Below are 21,001 nucleotides of genomic sequence, written 5' to 3'. Positions count from 1 at the left end.
TACCAGAAGCTCAGATCAAATGAGGAAGTTGAAATCGATTTCACTCAAGCATAGATATCAGCAATTATAACTAGTGTATGTAGTTTCTAACATTTAAAGAGTACTTAAGTGATCAAGTCATTTTTCTAATCCTACAATAAGATATGACAGTGGCCAGTAGCTGAAAGTTACATCAAAAGGAAGATACTTGAGGGAGTGGAAAAATTTGATTCTTTATTCATAAAGGGAAAGCAGAGTGTCATAATTAATGAAGACGTAATTCATTAAAACCTTAAATGTCATTTAGAAAGATTTAAGTTATAAGAAAAAATCGATTACGTTAGTGTATTCATAAAAATTAGCTTTCTAACAAAACACATAGCTCACAAATAGAAAAATGGGGACGGCTGGGTGACTCAGCTGTTGAGTGTCTGCCTTTGGCTCAGGTCATGATCCCGAGGTCCTGGGATCGAGTCTGCATCAGACTCCATGAGGGGAGCCTGATTCTCCCTCTGCCTGTGTCTCTGCTTCTCTCTGTTTCTCATGAATAAATAAATCTAAAAAACAAACAAACAAATAGAAACATAATTATGAATTGAATTATAGTTACATCACGTTATAACAATGTAGGATAAAATTTACCTGTAGACCTATGGAAATAAAATTTCAAAGGCTCCAGCACTGATTTTATGGCGAATGCAATATCTGATGTATTCTCCAGAAGGTCAACTAAATGTAATATTTATATTCTTGAGATTATTATGAGTGTTGAGATTTGCATTTGACATTTACAATGTTATTTACTTTTCAGCATTTCCTGAGTGGGTAGAGCATATCAATGACACAGAGGTGGATATAGGCAGTGATCTCTATTGGCCTTGCGTGGCCACAGGGAAGCCCATCCCTACAATCCGATGGCTGAAAAATGGATATGCGGTATGTATATGTTTTGCATTTCTTGGGTCCATTTTCAGGCAACATTTCCAGTGGTCCTGGGATAAATTTAGCAAGACAGTCAAGAGAATAAGGGTATGTGGGCCCTGAAATTTAAAAAATCTTCTAAAAAAGGCAAATAAGAACGTGAGCATAAAATATCTTCTTTCAGCTTAATCAACGTTCTGCAATCTTATATCTACCTTCTCTCTCTTTCTTTCTCTCCTTATTTTTCCCTTTGTTCCACATTTTACCCTTCTTCCTTCTCATCCATCTCTACTACCTTATATTGTCCTCTTTTTTTGGCCACTATGTCCCTGACCCCACAGAAACAGAGGTAAGAGGGAAGGTTCTACCTTTAGCCCTGGGGACAAGTAGCAGCAGTGAGGCCTTTCTCTACCTTCCCTCTGTAATCTCCCAGCTGGGCCAAGAGGGAAAAAGTGGACTCTCAGCTCTGTAGGATGAATTTAACAAGAGCCACTGGGCATGGTAAGTGGGTTTTACTTTCCCATGCCATGAAAATCCTACCCTATTCAGCTTAAAATGGTGGCAAAATAATGTATCTAAGTGAAAAGTCAAATGAGCCCAAATCTATATAAAGCCTTTATATTAAAGTTTATCAAGGAAATGTATTTTACTTTGTGTTCTTTTCAGTATCATAAAGGGGAACTGAGACTATATGATGTGACTTTCGAAAATGCTGGCATGTACCAGTGCATAGCTGAAAACACACATGGAACCATTTATGCAAATGCAGAGTTGAAGATCTTGGGTCAGTATCATTTCTAGTTTCTATTAACATTCAGTGAGAAAAAACATATTCAGCAATGATCATAGGGTTTCTGTAGATAATATTTGATTATTCTTTGATTTGCTAAAGTTAAAAACTTTCAAATTGGGGTTTGGAACAGGATGGTATTATTGTTTCATTTTTTTTTCTCTTATTAGAGGACAGTAAATAAATTAGAGGCAACATGGAGTACAATATTCTTAAACACTTTTTTAAAGGTAAAGCAAACTTTACACATACCAATTTTCACAAGTCTTGTTCTCTCCTGTGTCTGGACTGTTAAATACTCCCTGAAAATCACCTTGTGACGATTGATGCTTTCACAATGCATGTGACCCAGTCTCAGATGGATCTTGAGCACTTACTTGTTTTAGAATTCTTTGGATTTCATGCCCTAGAGTTGCTATTTAGACTCTTTAGGACACTCCTCAAGCTTTTTATCCTACCCTGACTCTGACTTTGGTACTGTTTTCTTACTCCTCCATGAAAATTGAAACCCTTTGAAATAAAATATTTCAATTTCCCATCCCTCATTCAAAAGTATCTCAATCTTTGCTACACTTACCCTTCTATATTCTCCATCCAGAGGAATAAGTTTCTGTCCTTTCCAAAAACAAGCATACCTCATATTTTGGTACTTCACAAATATTGCATTTTTACATATTAAAGTTTTGTGCTGACCTTACATCAAGCAAGTCTATAGGTGCCATATCTCCAACACCATTTGCTTACTTTGTATCTTCTGTGTCACAATATATCAAATGTCTGCATTATTATTTTAGTCGGTATGTTGATCTGTGATCATTGATCTTTAATATTACTATTAGAATTGTTTTCGGGCACCATGAACCACACCATATAAGATAGTAACCTAATCAATAAATGTGTGTGTTCTGATTGCCCCGCCAACTGACCACTCCTCCATCTCTGTCCCTCACCTTGCGCCTCTCTATTCTCTGAGACACAGCAATATTGAAATTAGGCCAATGACCTCTAAGTGTTCAAGTGAAAGAAAGAGTGAGACCTCTCACTTTCACACAAAAGCTAGAAATGATTAAGCTAGTGAGGAGGGAATATCAAAAGCTGAGATAGGCTGAAAGCTAGGCCTCTAATACTAATCAGTTACCCAAGTTGTGAATGCAAAAGTAAAGTTTTTGAAATTAGCAGTGCTACTCCAGTGAACACATGAGTGATAAGAAAGCAGAAAAGCCTTATTGCTTATGTGGAGAACGTTTCGTGGTCTGAAGAGAAGATCAAACCAGCCACATTCCCTCAAACCAGAGCTTAATCCAGAGCAAGGCTCTAACTCTTCAATTCTGTAAAGGCTGAGAGAGGTGAAGAAGCTGTAGAAGAAAAACTTAAAGCTAGCTGAGATTGGTTCATGACGTTTAAGGAAAGAAGCTGTCTCTATAACATCAAAGTGAGAAGTGAAAGAGCAACTGCTGTGTAGAAGCTGCAGCAAGTTACCCAGAAGATCTAGCTAATATAATGAAAGTGGCTACACTAAGCAGGTTTTCAACGTAGATAAAATAGCCTTATAGCTGAAGAAGATGCCATCTAAGATTTTTAGAGCCAGGGAAAAGGGGTAAATGCCTGGATTCACAGCTTCACAGAACAGGCTAACACTCTCGTTGGGGGTTAATGCAGCTGGTGACTTTAAGTTGAAGCCAATGCTTATTTGCCTTTCTGAAAAACATAGGGCCATTAAGAATTATGCCAAATCTAATCTGTCTGTGTTCTGTGAATGTTTTGTTACTATTCAACAAAGCCTGGATGACAGCACACATCTGTTGACAAATGATTTACTGAGTATTTTAAGCCCTCTGTTGAAAAATACTGCTCAGAAAAAAGATGATTTCTGTCAAAATATTCCTGCCCCTTGACAAGGCTCCTGGTCACCCAAGAACTCTGACAGAGACCTACATGAGATTAATGTTGTTTTCATGCCTGCTAACACAACATCCATTCTGAAGTCCATGAATCAAAGAACAGTTTTGACTTTCAAGTTTTATTATTCAAGAAGTACATTTCATGAGGCTCTAGGTGTCACAGATAGTGATTTTTGTAATGCATCTGAGCAAAGTAAATTGAAAAACTTCTAAAAAGGATTCATTATTCTAAATATCGTTAGAACATTCATGATTCTTGGGAAGCTGTCAAAATATCAACCGAGGCAGGAGTTTGGAAGTTGATTCCAACCTTCATGGAGACTTTAAGGGGTTCAAGACTTCAGTGGAGGAAGTAACTATAGATATATTAGAAATAGCAAAAGAACTAGAATTAGAAGTTGAAGATGTGACTGAATTGCTACAATCTTATGATAATACTTAATTGGATGAAGAGTTGCTTGCTTCTTATGGATGAGCAAAGAAAGTGTTGTTTTTTTTTTGAGATAAGATCTATTCTTGGTTAAGGTGCTGTGAAGATTATTGAAATGACAACAAAGGAGTTCGAATATTACACCAACTTAGTTGGTAAAGCAGCAGTAGGGTTTGAGAGCATTAACTCCAATTTTGAAAGAAGTTCAGTTATGAGTAAAATGCTATCAAAGAGCATCACATGCTACAGAAAAATCTCTCATGAAAGGAAGAATCAATCAATTGGGAAAATTTCAATGTCATCTTATTTTAAGAAATTGCACAGACACCCCCATCCTTCAGCAACCATAACCCTGATCAGTCAGCAGCCATCAACATGAAGTCAAGATCCTCTGCCAGCAAAAATAAAAATAAAAATAAAAATAAAAATAAAAATATGACTAGCTAAAAGCTAATGTGATGGTTAGCAATTTTAGCAACAAAGTATTTTTAAATTAAGTTATCCACATTGTTTTTTAGACATAATGTCATGAACACTTCATAGATTATAATATAGTATAAATAGAACTTTTACATGTTTTGGTAGACAAAAAAAACTCATTTTACTCATTATGATATTTGCTTTATTGGGGTGGTCGGGAATCTAACCTGCAATATCTCTAAGGCATGCCTGCAACCCCTTTACCCCTGCCCTATATTCATTTCTTCTCACTTACCCTGATCCTTGATATGAACAGGTATCTCTTCTCCATATGCATACATGTGTTCGTAGTTCTCATGCTGCCTCTTCATGTTTTTTTTTTATTTTTTTATTTATTTATTTTTTAGATTTATTTATTTATGATAGACACAGAGAGAGAGAGAGAGAGAGAGAGAGAGAGAGAGGCAGAGACACAGGAGGGAGAAGCAGGCTCCATGCCAGGAGCCCGACATGGGACTCGATCCCAGGACTCCAGGATCACGCCCTGGGCCAAAGGCAGGCGCTAAACCGCTGCGCCACCCAGGGATCCCCCTCTTCATGTTTTATTCTTGAATTCTCTGCTTCTTTGTCTTTGGTGACTCCATGCTTTCATACCTCCCAGATTACTTCTTTTCAATCATTTTCATTTTCTTCTCTTTACCCCTTACACTGCTCAGTTAGAAATCCTGCTCTCTCCCAGAGTTCCTCCTATGAATCCATTCTATTCTCTTCCTCACTTTTTCACATTTTCCATATTATTATTCCAAAATTATTATTATTTTTAATTTTTTTAAAAATCCTGCATAATTTCTTCTTCTTTCATTAACTATCAATGATTCTTTAATTTATAGCACTGGCCCAGATTTTTATCCTCAGTTTCAAGCTCATCATAAAGCCTCCTAATAGCAATCTTCATCTGGTAACTTCACAGATAACCCAAACTTAGAGTATCTGAAGCTAAATTCATATCTCTCACCTGGATCCACATCATCTCCTGAAAAACCTGTTCTGTAGAATGACACAAGTCACTACATCCTTTCTTCTTATCACTTCTACTAAATTTCTCAGTGTTACCCCATAAATCTTACATTCTTCTTACTTTCATTACAAGTATTTTATTTAAGGTCTTACTGCATTATGCCTTTTTTATTTTATTTGAAATAGCTGTCATCAGCTTTAGTCACATGCATCTAGGTAGCCAGGCTTTCTCTTTTACAAATGAAAAGATTACCAAAAAGATAAAGCAATGACTCACTGTGGCCTGTTTTATTATTACTACACCAAAGGGAAATTCTTTAAAACATTGTTATCACTACAAATTGGGTGACACTCAAAGAATATGAAAGGAAATGAGATAATTGCAATAAAGTATTAAAGAAAATTACCTTTAAAAAGAGTTGAGGCTGGGATACCTGGGTGGCTCAGTTGGTTAGGTGTCAACTCTTGATTTCAGCTCAGGTCATGATCTCTCATTGTCGTGAGATTGAGCCCCATGTCAGGTTATGCATTGAAAATGGAGTGTGCTGTAGATTCTCTCTCCTACTACCTCTGCCCATCCCTGCTAGTGCATTCTCTCTCTCCCTCTGTCTAAAAAAATAAATAAATGAAAATTTAAAAAGTTGAGGCCTTCTTGACTTTAATTTTACCTGCCTCTTATTATAATGCTGAGGATCATATTCCATTTATTCCCCCCAAAGTAAAAATTCCTTGCTAGTATATTTAATCTAGTTTATTTGGGTATCAAGCAAACATTCAGGCCTAGGCTTCATAATATTACTTTGTATGAAGTGCAGTAAAATCATTTTGACTCATATGAGCTATGAAGTGACTTTATTATTTTTTTTATTTTTAAAGATTTTATTTATTTATTCATGAGAGACACAGAGAGAGGCACAGACACAGGCAGAGAGAGTAGCAGTCTCCATGAGGGAGGCTGACGTGGGACTCGATCCCGGGTCTCCAGGATCACGCCCTGGGCCCAAGGCAGGTGCTAAGCCACCCAGGGATCCCCAAGAAGTGACTTTAAATACTTTCCTAAATGTTAACTATTCTTTATAAAAAATTGTTTATCAAGATGCATTACAAAATTACATAGAAATTTAACAACAGCTCAAGCTGTTAAAGTATGTTTCTCCATATTCAAGCACAAAATCTTGTAATAATTTCATGACTATCAATATAATAATTAAGCAAACTGAGCATTTTCAGCCTGAGAGCAATGTTTCCAGGCATCTTTATTTTGTTTCCATCTATTTTTGTTTATTACCTTTAGAAATAGTGCCTTTCTCTTTTTCTTTGTTATCTAGATAATTCATTTATTCATCCACCAAATATTTTGGGGGAACTTATTCTACACCAGATACTAGTCTTTTAATAAGCACAGTAAAGAATGAAAGAGACAAAAAAATGCATGTCCTCTTCTTAGTTTGGGGGAAAAATATTCCCTTATTTTTTCCTACTTCTAAAATATATAGGAACATAGTCTAGATTTTGTCACTATAAATTCAAATATTAGTTAAGTATGAAGTCATTTAAACAACTGTACCAAATCAACTCTTTCATTAAACCTTCACTGACTCAAGAAAAATTCTCATTTCCAGATGAATTTAGATTTTTAAAATATAATCCCCTTAAATTGTCTCTCATATTTGACAAACAATATGTCACCCAAAATATTTATTGGGCCTATAAAAATACCACACACTGTGTTAGGTGTACAACACAGGTTGGTTGGTTACTTATATATTTATTGTCAGTTATGAAAACCCAGACTAAATAAACAATGGGATAAATTCTTGCCACACTTGGGATAAAAAATGTGTCCCACAGAGCAGCAGCAGCAATAGCAACACTTGGGATCTTATTAGAAGTGCTGTGTCTCAGGTTCATCCCAGGCCTACTTAATCAACATTTTATCAAGATCGTCAGATTATTTTGATGCACAGATAGAATTCAAAACTCACATCTGGAATCAATCTTCCAGAGGAAGAGTCAACATCTGGATAATGATCTACTTGGGCCTAGAAAAGCCTCCAAAAAGGATATGGTTACATAAAGATGATTGGATGTGCAAAAATAAATGGATGGGATCCCTCTGAAATCTGCTAAAATATAAGGAGGTTGAGAAATGAGTCAGATGTAGGGAATCTAAAGAAATGACAAATACCCACCATTTGCTTCAACGTGGATGGAACTGGAGGGTATTATGCTGAGTGAAGTAAGTCAGTCGGAGAAGGACAAACAGTGTATGTTCTCATTCATTTGGGGAATATAAATAATAGTGAAAGGGAAAATAAGGGAAGGGAGAAGAAATGTGTGGGAAATATCAGAAAGGGAGACAGAACGTAAAGACTGCTAACTCTGGGAAACGAACTAGGGGTGGTGGAAGGGGAGGAGGGCGGGGGGTGGGAGTGAATGGGTGACGGGCACTGGGTGTTATTCTGTATGTTAGTAAATTGAACACCAATAAAAAAAATAAATTGAAACTAAAAAAAAAAAAAAAAAAGAAAGATAGAGCATGTCATCAATGAAGTAACTTTTTATGAGATTCTATGTCTTATTTTCATAATTATTGTTCTATACTCTGATGTAAAGGGAAGCTATAGCTATAGCATGTTCTCCTCAATTAATTGCATCTACCACTCCTATGGCTTTTTGCAAGTAGGTCTGAAGGCAGAAATCTATTTATTTTAGTATCTCAATGTCTGCACACAGTTGGTACGCAATAAATTGTGCATAATGAAGGGGAATCATTGCTTAATGAAAAGAGCATGCTTGCAAATCAGAAGAAAATTGATTCAATTGTGAATCTTACCTGATACTGTCCGTGGTACCTTTGGCAAATTACATAATTATAATAGATATCAGTTCTCTCATTTGTATACTGGAGACAGTTCACTCAAAGTGTGGTTGAGGGTATTGATTATGACCATATGTCAGTATTAATAATGGTGCTCAAATTCCTCCAGTCTTTCACTTAACTTTCTTTGTGCAATTAAATCAAAACAACAAAATTAGTTGTTACCTTCCGGGTAAATATATATAATTTGATTATAATGAAAATTTCTAATTGATCCTGTTATCACTAAGCTTTGTACATATTATAAATGGGTGAATTTTAGAAGTAAAATATATATCAATAAGGTTATTAAATAAATAAAAAATATATTATTACTAGATATGGAGTGTTTGTTTATATCTGATAATATTTGGTGAGATTAATATTTTCTGTCAAAAGAATAAAAGATGCTATAGAAGAAATGTGAGGGTTTTTTTTTCCTTTTTAGCAAAAAAGAAAAATAATAATTTATTTCCTTTTAGCTTTGGCTCCAACTTTTGAAATGAATCCAATGAAGAAAAAGATCTTGGCTGCTAAAGGAGGAAGGGTCATAATTGAATGCAAACCTAAAGCAGCACCTAAACCAAAATTTTCATGGAGTAAAGGGACAGAGTGGCTTGTCAATAGCAGCAGGTCAGTTCAAAAACTAGGAATCCAATTGCAATTTACTGTTTGACAAAAGTCAATTTAAAAAGGACTTTAAATAGGACTAATGTAAATGTTGTTTGTTCTAACTTTTCTCCACAGAAGATATTGTAATTCTAAGATAAACAGAGGCACTTATCTTTCACTGTTATTTGTTTTAATCAGAGTTCAATTTTTAGACTTCTGTAATTTATAAGGATTTTAGAAAATTGAGACTCAGAAATTTTTGGTCAATTGCCCAAGGCCTCAGGGGGGAAGAAATGAACAATGGGAAATAAAATATGATCTCTGACTTACTTTTCCCCTAACAAGGGCTTCTATATCCATGTATTTTTGTTTTTAATTTTATGCAGTTAGCCTATTAAGTATTTCAATAGGAAAAATTTAAAAAAGGTGACTTCAAAGAACAAATAACCCCTTCCCATCTTTTTAAATAGGAATTTCTCATCTTCCAAACAAGTAGACCAGTACACATGTTTTGGTAGCTTTAAGATAAAAATGTGACTTGCATAGTATTTAAAAACCATACTGAACAGTTTCTTTAAATTTCCTAGAAGAAGATATGGTAATACTTGGTACTAAAGTATGGAGAAGAGAAAGTCAGGCTAGGAAATGGGATGTGAATGTGAGGGAGAAGGAAATATTTCAGGCGGTGAAAAGAACATGTACAAAGGCCCCAGGGCAGAGATTATAGGATGTTGAAGACTGTAAGGCCTAAAATCAAGATGATTGGTCCTTAGAGGAAAATGGAGAAGAGTTTTAAGAGATGAGGCATAATAATCCAGATTATCAATAATGTTTTTGTGAGGGGTCCTGAACCTCATCTCTAAGTAACAGAATCTGTCCAAAGGCTTAAATAAGAGAAGAAAATGTTGATTTTGTCTATTGAAAGAACATTCTAGCAAAAGTATATAAGAGATATTCTTCACAGTAATTTAAACAAGTAGGTAAGATGGGTATTATTTTCTCTATTTTGATGTCTCTAAAGGCCGGAAGGGTTAGAGTAGCATTTTGAAAGTATATTGATTATCTCCAAAGTGAAAGTTGAACTTGTGATAAGTTGACATGGAATGAACACATGCTAACACAGTTCTCTTATTCGGATGATCACAGGTATGGCTGTGTATGGGACAGGGATAGGTTGGGGCAGGTGAGAGGGAGCGCACAGGAATAGCATACTTCCCTGCAACATTAACTTTTAAAGTGAGTATGTTTGACTAAGAATTTTAAAGACTTTAGCAAAATGATGGTAGAAGAATCGGTGTAAAAGGAAGAATTAATTTGTTTGCTTTTCTGCTGAAACATTAACAATCAGACAATGAGCAATGCAGAGACTATGATCAAAAGGTAGTCCATTTGTAGGTTTTTACTTCTGCCACAGACTTGTGGCACAGCGTTCCCCCTTAGCCTCACCAGTAACTCTCTCCTCTAATTGGGAAACACAAAACAAAACAAACAAAAAAAAACCTTGGCTCTGTTTCTGATGAGGACCAATGTGATAGGCCTGTCCAACAAAGGATTTCTCAGAACCATGTTTTATGGACTTGCTTATCCTAAATATCCACATATGTTCAAAAAAGGGAAAAAAAAGGTTGGTTTAGCTCCTAAAATCTTAATATTTTAATCCTATCAGAATATTTTTAGACTTTGAATCAAATTACTTCTTGACAAAAGAGTCCATAAATCCAATTTTTGCTCACTACTTTAATCCATTAAAAATTCAGGTTTTAAGAACTACTTTATAATAGATATAATATTTCATGTAAAAATAAAGTTAAATGTTGCAAAATAGTATGCATAAAGAAAAGTTCAGCTAATAGATTATTTTTAGAAGAATGAAATATTTCTCTAAAAATAATATTCAAGGAGTTGCCTGAATAACTGTCTTTAAGCCTAACTGTAATCCTATTCTGATTAATATAATTACAAAAAATGGTTCCAGGTTGCAAAGTTATTACAACCACTTGATAGTGGCTTGTAAAATGGTTTATGCAATATTTCCAATCAGTGGAAAGGAAACATAAACCTTGATGAATTGTAATTAGGTTCTCAATTGTATGATTTTACTTTGGGTTAAATGATAATATACTTTCTACAACAGAAATTATTTGTAGTTGTTCATTTCATATTTAATGGACCATTAACAGCTCTAAAGTGATCTTTATCTGAGACTTTTATATGAGAACATCTCCAAATTCTTTTCTTATCTAGAGTTAATATGCTTTAACAGTTAATGAATAAAATGGAGATTATCCTGGAGTAATTTTGGCAAAAGTGAGTGACTAATTTATTAAAGACCAAGTAGTTTCTCACTTGTTGGACTGCTTATTCATATCACATTACATGAAAATAAGGATAAGGCCACAAGACTTTAATGTACATTGACTTAGGAACAGGGACTATTATTACAGAAAAATCAAGTTCCCTAAATATTCTTACCAAAAATTAATTTTAGTGTCATGAAATCTGAAATACGGGGAATACTGTCATGAAATCAGTATCTGAAAGTATAGGTGAAGTGAATGACATAAAGAAGTATACACTTTAAAGATGCTAAAGATTAATTGAGAGCTAATATGAAAAAATATTAATGTGATGAATATTCTCATCTATAATTTACATTGCTTCACTTGTAAAATAATTAAATGGTAGTGGGTTGGAACATTGGCTAAGGACTTATTCTAGATTTTAGTAAGAAAAAAAGTGTGGCACATTAATGTTGATACTGGTTAATATGGATTCGAGGAGAAGCAGATGCCAATGTGGGATTAAGTATTCAAGAAATTTATTAATGGCAATGCTATGAGGGAAAATAGAGAAGGCCCTGGGTAGAGGTATGAACAATCACCATCACCTGACCAAGATGCAGGTCTGATTCCAGATGAGGAGAAAGGGAAGGGAAGAAGAAGGGCCATGGAAATGATTTGAGTTGCAGTGCATATCTGAGAGAGTATGGTAAGGCCACTGGAAAGTCCTCCAGTTCAAACTGCCCATAAAAGTCTGATGTCTTCTAGAAACAGGTCTGCCTTAAAATTCTCCCAGGTTCAGTCATTGGCTGAGAGAAGCCTATGATAAAGTGTGGCCTTGGCTCAAACACAATGATGGATTTCTGAGTGCAGCTGCTGGGGCTGTGATCAACTACAATCCTTACAGTGGAGAACTAGGAGGCACCTTCCTAAGCTTCTACAGTAGCAACTGATTACTTTTATGGTTATATTATTTTGATACTACAGTTTCTCTTCAAAGAATAAAAAGTACTCTAGGGGCATCTGGCTGGTTTAATCAGTGGAACTTTGGAATCTTGATCTTGGGGTTGTGAGTTCAAACCCCACACTGGGTGAAGAGATTACTTAAAAATAAAATCTTTTTTTTTTTTTCAAAAGAAGTATTCTGAAATGAACTTAAGTTGGAAGTGGATACTTAAAGGAACAAAAGGAAATCCTGGAATTTATTACTGGTAGAGTTTTTGATGTTTTCTTATTTAGAGATTTTTATTAATAAGATAGATATACAGTGTTTTTCCTTTATCAGGCTCTGCCCTTAAAATGGAACATATGGAGAATTTTTGGCAAGTGTTGTTCCAAGCCTGAGAGATAAATGAAGTTTTTGGAAATAATATTTTAAAGAACATGAAAATCTGATGATAGGCAATTCAATATTGAACCAAAATGCAAGGCATTATATAATATGATAAAGTTATATATCATGAGTTTTTGGTCTCTAGACTCTGAGGAAGAGACAGACAGGGAATAGATTTAGGTTCTATTAGTATAAAAGATTTAGGTTTCATTGAAGAATTTTCTGGAAATTAATCTGGTACAAAAGCTGATAATAAAGGAGGTTTTAGAATATCCTTCTTTAAACGTTTCTAGAGAATCATGTTTGCATTTCTCCATAGCTGTGGAGATAACAGTTTGTCCTAACTTTAATGTCTGAATTGAAGTCCTGTGATCATATTTATGGAAGACCTGGGCTCATTTATCTCAGGCCTGTGACTGGTTTGAGGCTGTTCCACAGCTTAAGTTTAAAAGTCATTTTATGGTGGTGTACAACAAACCATTTACTTCAATTAAATTCCATGAAGTGCATTCATTCAAGAAAAGGTTGATTGATATCATACTCAGTGATTAGGGTCTTACTCCTAAGTTCCTGGTGCATAGATTTTTCTTTCTAATGAATAAATGAATGAGTTAATGGATATTTACCTGCTGGAGAAACGGCCACAAGCAAGGCAGATACAAAATCCTGACATCAAGATGTTACCATCTAATGGAAGGATAGGTTAATAAGTAAAACCGAAGTATGACTGATGGAATGCATATAAGGAGAGAAAGTTTGGAAAGATAGTTGGGATAATGAGGGTGCCAGGACAGCAGCAGTGCCATGTGCATGCACAGATGTGCATGCATGCATTATAATACTAACTAGAATTATTAAGCAAAGCTTTGCTGAAGGTGCAAAAACCCGTGAGATTGTCCAGGACCTGAAAGGGAATCAAAGGACTGTGGCTCTTACTATGAGCAAGATGGAAAGTCACTGGAGTGCGTTAAGCTGGTAGAGTGACATCACTGAGCGGAAGAGTGACATGGTATGACGTATGTCACTTATGTCTTCATGTCTGGCTGCTATGTGGAAAAAAGACTATAGATAGGCAAGGGTAGAAGCAGGAGACCAGTTGGAGACTACTGCAGTAGTCCAAGAAAAAAGATGAAGGCAGCTTTCTAAAACAAGATTTCAATGCTGAAAAAAGTATATTATAAACAAAGGCTAGAATGTTCCATCTTAAAAAAAAAAAACTTACTGTCAACTAATTTGTATAAAATGTAATGATCAAAAGATAGTGTTTGTAATCTAAGACAGAATAATAAATATTTCATTAAAATAATTTTGTGAGGAATATATTTCTTTCATTTGTATAGAATACTCATTTGGGAAGATGGCAGCTTGGAAATAAATAACATCACAAGGAATGATGGTGGTATCTATACGTGCTTTGCAGAAAATAATAGAGGGAGGGCTAATAACACTGGCACTCTTGTTATTACAGGTAAGAAACCATTTGAATAATATTGTTTTTTCTCATTTAATAGTGCTCAGTCCCTAATATACTATAAAACAGGATTGGGTGATAAACTTCTGAGATGTTCATGTAGTGATAAGTTTCCATTTCAAAAGCCTTTTGGGCAAATCTCTTGCTTAATGAAATTGTTCCTGGAATTTAAATCTGAAAACATTTTTTTTTCCCTTTGCTCAGAGAAATAAAAATACATTGATTTTTATTCTTTTAATGTGCCAGCTAATATGATATCTAATATTTTCTTGAATTGTGCTTTCCTCCTTTTTAAAAATATGTATAGATCCCACACGAATTATATTGGCTCCAATTAATGCTGATATTACTGTTGGAGAAAATGCCACCATGCAATGTGCTGCTTCCTTCGATCCCGCCCTGGATCTCACATTTATTTGGTCCTTCAATGGCTATGTGATTGATTTTAACAAAGAGAACATTCATTACCAGCGGAATTTTATGGTATGTGTTTCAAGTTTCATCTTATTTACATTCCAGTGACCCCTATGTGTCTGCAGTGCAGCTCCTATTACTATAAGTATTTACAACACTGAAAAACAGGTTAAAAAAAAAAGCTTTTCATGGGTTTCCTTATATTAATTGTAGCACTCCTGAACCTTATTAAAAATGGCCAGCCATAAGGATTCTGGTAGGAATATTAATCAATAAATATTTATTGGGCTTTGGGTCCATTTGTCCCTTAATTATAATACAATTTTATATTGATGTGTACTATGCCTCATTGTATCCGTAGTCTAGGTTCTAGTGCCTTCATATTCATTTTAATTAAGGTAAGAGCATAGAACTTATCCTTTGTTATAATGATGACTTTATGGCATTTTTCTTATTCTTTGAGGTTTTTAAGAAATAGACAAAATATGTATACAGGAGGGTTTGGAGAACTAGTTCATGAATGAACTTTTCTCATTTCTCATTTTTTCAATGAGAAAAAGTTTCTGGTCAATGGAAATTCTCTCAGTAGTTAAATTTTTGGAGAGTCAAAAATTATAAGTGGATTTTCAACTGTGCAGGGTGTCAGTTGTATTGTTCAAGGTCAACTGTATTGTTCAAGGCCAACTGTATTTAAAAGGCAACAAATTGTCCACTGTTCCTACCTGCCTATTCTCTAGTAAGGCAATTGGTTAGGAGCCTAACGACCTACTTAGTGACAATGCTTGGTGAAGAAATCGAATTTTAATTTTATAAGTCAGTTATCAATATAGAAATAAAAGTTTGAATTAACTCAGTAGAATAGTAAAATATTTAATGTTTTAAGTCCTGTGAAATGTGAAGATTGATATGTACATATAATAGTAGTATGCTTTCAAATTGTCCAGCTCTTTAAAAAAATTTTTTTCTAGAACTTTACACTATAAAAAGCCAAAACAAGCTTTCAATCAAGTTGAATGAGGCTGATTTTACCTAGATGGAAACACTTCTTGTTAAATTTTTATTAGATGGATTCATAAAACAACTACTAATGCAGTAATCAGTGTTTATGCCTTCTACATGTTAACTGTAAATTCAGTTCCTTTCATTTTAAGCTAACAGATGTAGCTATATCTGTAAATTTACAGTAAATCTGATTATTGTCTTTCAATTTCTGAAGGAAACTTACACTTTAAAAAAATAACAACTGGGAATTAGCAGGGAACTATTTTAACATAATATCCTGTGATATTTTCTTATATATGAAAATATTTTTATATGCTTAATCATGTGTTCCCAACATTAGTAAAATTGGCACTGATATCTTTAATAATTCCAAATTGTGTTTTTTTTGCAAGTAAAGCAAGCTACTCAGTTTTTACTCATTTTAAGGAAAAAAAGTGAGCTAAATGAAGATCTTACTTAAAAAAACACAGATTTTTGACTTTGCTTAATTTCTTGGTGTTCTATATTGAGTAATTTCAAAAATATGACAATTATAGTTCATACAAGTAGCTACTTAACAGCTGCAATGAAGTAAGAAGATTTAGGGGTCTAAATTGTACTAAATGAAGCTGAAAGTTCATATGTGGAGCTTCTTTATGTTCTTCAAAATAACAGTTGCATTATATTTGTTGATGTAAATAAACGTTCCCCCCCCCAAAAAAAAGTTCCCCTCCCCGCCAAAGAAAAAGAAATTAAGAAAGGAAGAAGGGAAAGAAGGAAGGAAAAGAGAGAGAGGACAGAAAAGAGGAAGAGAGGGGAAAAAAAGGAAAAAGAGCCCGATAGCTTAAAAAAGGGTGGAAAATAAAGAAATAACTGAAATGATATTTAAGAAATAGATAATAAATTGGATCACAAAAACATAAAAGACTTTGGTCATTACTTCCTGGACTCCTATCCTGATGATAGCCACAGAGGTTCAGACACTTGTTGCTCAGCTCATCCAGAGCAGAACCTAACTGCAGGGCCATGCTCTGGCTTCACCAACTCACGTTTCGTTTCATTCCACCAAGTAATAATCAGTGGTAGGAAACATGCTCACTGGCTAAATATGTAACTTAATTGAGTAAAAATATCAAATGCACATTTGTGGCATGTTTGATGGGCAGGTCAATTCAGTTCTCTTTTAAACTTTTAAAAACCGAGACAAGAAATTTATTTTAAAATAAATAATTAAACTTAATTCTATCTTTGGAACCTAGGACCCGTATAGCCTTCCCTTGCATCTTCCTTCTCTTTTAAAGCAAACTTCAAAGTCAGACTTCACTCCTAAATGCACCACGTGAAGTTTGAGTAAAATCCACTAAGCCACTCAGGTGTCTCTTTTTTGTTGTTGTTTTTTAAATAATGTTTTGATGTTTTATTTGATTCTGGCAACATTCCAATTACCGAATATCATTTGTTCATTTAAAACTTTATACTAAGCATACACCACAAGCAGGAACAGTGATGGGCACTAGGGTGAATAAAACACTGAATGAAATAAACACTGGCATCAATCCAAAATACATCAGAGGAAAAAAAATAAAATAAAATAAATCAGAGGTATTCTGTGAGTTTAAGATTCAAATGTAAATATTTTGATAGCTATCAAAACTGATGTCATTGTCATCATTAGTTTTAATAAGTTTAACTGCTAAAAGTCAATATCAGAAACTGTAATTAATGAAGAAAGATTATATAAATAAAAATTTAAGCTTTTCATTTCAAAGAAGTAAGTTCGTATTTTCCAATTTAGTTTTAATGATAAATTTTCCTCAATGTCATGTACGCTTTGACTTTAGCTTGCTATTCTTGACATTGACCACCATGTGGCAACCTTGCATAAGATTTCAAATTTCAAAGCCTGGAATAATTGGGACTTAAAGCTTTATAAAATCAAATATATTTTCCCATACTTATATGGTCTAAGATATGTAGTTATAGGTGATTTAAAATATTCTACTTTATAATTTTTCAGTTATATCCATAAAATCAACAGGAAAAAAGCAATTGTACATTTTTGAAGAGGTACATTTAAGAATTTATAGTGAACTCCCCAAGACTAAAAATTACATTGCCATTATATTTAATGATCTAGCTTCATGAAAAACTCTCTTGAATTAATTATTTGAAAAGTATATAGATATTTCTTTTAAAGCTGTGTGTAAACACTTAATACTGATTATAGAAAAAAGTAAGTTATTTGCCTGTTATATCATTTATTCTTTCAGTTATTTAATAAACATTCACTTAATGTTATATTACCATGTATACAGGTTCAGTAAATATTTATTTTGAACTTGAACTTATGCATAGGAGGATGTTAAGACTATATACATATAAATATATGTGAATCTTAAATTATTTTAAAAATTGAAGCTTTGACACAATAAACTTAGAAGCAGTTTATCTGGCATTCTTTTATTCTGTCAAAGTTATGTGGCAAATATATAACTTATTCAAGTCCAGCTATAAAAATGGCTTCTATTTTGATTTTCCATTTCAATAGGTACTTTACTCCCTTAGAGTAAATACAAAAGGCAGAGAATCATTTTACTTATCAATTTAATTTATAACTCCTTTTGTTCTGGAAAGGACTTAAGACTATTCACCCCAAAAACATACAGATTCATAATATACCATTTTATGCCTCTCCCATGGTGATGCCTAGTTTGTGGAAATTACTTTTTTTCTAGTAATCCAACTTCTGACATCTGCTTTGAGTCATTTTTTTCAACTATTGAATAAGCTCCCTGTCAGAGCCATTATCTTAGTTAACAATAGGAGTTAAACTTTCCAATTCTCGTTATTGCCCCTATAATAGCTTTTTTCTGTTTCTCTGAATGTAAATAAATGTTAAATTGTAATTCAGCAGTAAGTTATTATGTATCTGTTTTGAATTTATAAATAGCATATGGATTGTTCAGAGGCTCTACTACAGTGGTCCTGGGCTCTAGGCTTCATTTGGCCACTTATTGTGTGACTCTGAGCTAATGATTAAACCTCTCTCAACTTCAGATTTCCCTCTCTATAATATTTTATAATTTTATAATTCACTTACTTCATTCCGGTTGCTTCACTGGGTTTGTGAAATTGGTTACTTTGTAGTATTTTTGTGAGGATTCAATGAGAGAAAGCCTATAAAGAGCTCGACACAAATTCTGGCAGATTGTAAGCAGTTATTATTAATACTGTGTATAATAGAGCAATCATTCCCCACTAAAATTTCCAAAGACTTTTGCTGTATAGTTTTTTTTTTTTTTTTGCTTATAAATCTCAATTCTCATACTTTAATTCTTGCACTGCTGTTACACCGAGTACCTAGTCTGAAACAAAAAGTTCTAGCTACTTCCTTCATAGGGGTACTAGAGAGGTAGTGACAGTCAACATTTATTGAGTGCTTTCTGTTTTGCCAGCGTTGAGTTAAATGTTTATGTGTTTCTCACTTCATCTTTCCAGCAATCCTCTATGGAACACATATTATTGTGATTTTTCTCAGTTTTCAAATGAAGAAAATAAGGATTAGAAAGGTTAAATGATTTGTCTGAAGTGATCATACCACGCGTTGGTGACAGGAAGGATCTAAAACCAAGGTGGTCTGACTACAGACCCTGAAGACTCCTCTGCTCCAGTTTCTAAGCCATTAGTTAAAACTCCTGTCTGTGTCTCCTTAATTAATTCCCCTCCCATTGTTTGAAGCACTATAAGACTATACTGTTCAACTCCTAATTTATCCTATAATTTTGTTTTAATGAACTTTTTACGTTCACCCAAGGTTATCCAAATTACTTTAATCTCCCTATACTAATAGCAAGTTTCACAATACATTGTAAATCAAGTCTACATAGATAGTTTCAGGTGGTCTCTAGTTCTAGGCAATTCTTTATTATCTCTTTTAGGTATGGAGGTATCTGTGTGTTTTTTCTGCCTGTACAGATAACACCATTCAAAACAAAGGAAGACATATTTCTTACTCTGAGGTTTTCTATTTAAAAGAAAACATTGGGACACCTGGGTGGCTCAAGCAGTTGAGCATCTGCCTTCAGCTCAGGGCATGATCCTGGAGTCCTGGGATCGAGTCCCACATTGGGATCCCTGTATGGAGCCTGCTTCTCCCTCTGCCTATGTCTCTGCCTCAATCTCTCTCTCTCTCTCTGTGTCTTTCATGAATAAATAAATAAAACATTTTTAAAATAAAGAAAGAAGAGAAAATATTAATTATCTGGAACATGTCACAAAATTGTGCTTAATTTGAGATATATATATTTCATACCAGAATATATTAGGAATTTGAATAGAAATTTTGCTTTTGTACATCCATCAAGAGAAAGTGGTGGGAGGAAAGGGAGAGTGACGAGGGAACAATAATAATAAAAGTGTTATTGGCTCTCTGTTACTGCTGAGCAAGAAGATAAAGATTGTCCAGAATTATGGGGTAAAGGTTGGAGGAGAAAAGGAAGCTCAAACTATATTCCAGGCAAAGGCAAGGATCAAATTAGAGCTGAAGAAAATCGAGAAGATCAGCAGGCACAGTAAGATGATGCAAGCCCTAAAATGATGCTTCTAAACCAGGAACAATTTTTCTCCCTAGAGGACTTTGACCATATGTGGAGACAATTTTGGTTGTCACAACTATGAGGAGGAGGGGAGAGGGCTATATGTTATGGACATCTGTTTAGTACAGGTGCTGCTAAACATCCTATAATATTGAGGACAGTCCCCTACAACAGAGAATTATCTGGTCCACATTGTGAATGGTGCCAAGATTGAGAAATGCTACTTCCAAGGAAGATGAAAAAAGAGAGACTTAGAAATAAAGGGACTGGCCGCTGAAAGATTTTAAGCATAATGTGTCAGAAACAAAGAGAAATTATATTGTTTTGAGCAGATGAGAGTGATTAGAACAACAAAAAAAAAACATATGAGGCTATCTAAAACATTTTCCAAAATAGTATGAGTAGTAGATGATAGACTTCATGTGTTTCATGATTTAAGACTTAAATTTTGAGAGACACCTGGTTGGGTTAAGCAGTTGAGCGTCTGCCTTTGGCTCAGGTTGTGATCCTGGAGTTCCAGAATCAAGTCCCATCTTGGACTCCCTGCGTGGAGCCTGCTTCTCCTTCCTCTGCCTATGTCTCTGCCTTTCTTTGTGTCTCTCATGAATAAATAAAATCTTAAAAAAAATAAAGACTTAAATTTTGAGAGGTAGTAAGAGAGAGAAATATGTAAAACATATATAGTGCCCTAACATAGTTCTGTGACTCCCACAAAACTCACAAAGACATTCTACCTATTGCCAAATCCTTTCTATGCTCTTGGGAGTAATTAATTGATAAGATTAGAGCATTCTGATAAGCAGATAGAACATTCTGTTTTACTTTACTCTGTCACTGACCTTCCTTTTACTACCCAAATAGACCTTTATTTACACCTAACTGTTACCTTTTATTTACTATTTTCTACCAGTAAACACAGAGGTAGGTATCTATGTTCACTAGATGTGTCTATACATGTGTTGACTTCTTTTAGATCATTATACTTCCTGTGTAGAGAC

The 21,001-nt window shown here is 34.3% G+C and overlaps 1 protein-coding gene across 4 annotated transcripts in view; it reads left to right on the top strand.

Annotated features, from left to right (window-relative positions):
• The window catches only part of CNTN1 (contactin 1), a 349,178-nt gene that overhangs the window by 213,081 nt on the left and 115,096 nt on the right, over positions 1-21,001 (top strand). For all 4 annotated transcript variants that reach the window (XM_025477273.3, XM_025477275.3, XM_025477274.3 and 1 more), the window contains 5 exons: positions 791-915; positions 1,567-1,684; positions 8,801-8,951; positions 13,883-14,010; positions 14,321-14,496. In XM_025477273.3, coding sequence (XP_025333058.1) covers positions 791-915; positions 1,567-1,684; positions 8,801-8,951; positions 13,883-14,010; positions 14,321-14,496 — 698 coding nt within the window. The remainder of the gene's footprint in view (positions 1-790; positions 916-1,566; positions 1,685-8,800; positions 8,952-13,882; positions 14,011-14,320; positions 14,497-21,001) is intronic.

The sequence above is a fragment of the Canis lupus genome, chromosome 27 (assembly GCF_003254725.2).
Source record: "Canis lupus dingo isolate Sandy chromosome 27, ASM325472v2, whole genome shotgun sequence".
NCBI classification, from domain to species: domain Eukaryota; kingdom Metazoa; phylum Chordata; class Mammalia; order Carnivora; family Canidae; genus Canis; species Canis lupus.
This window is presented reverse-complemented; position numbering and strand designations above follow the sequence as displayed.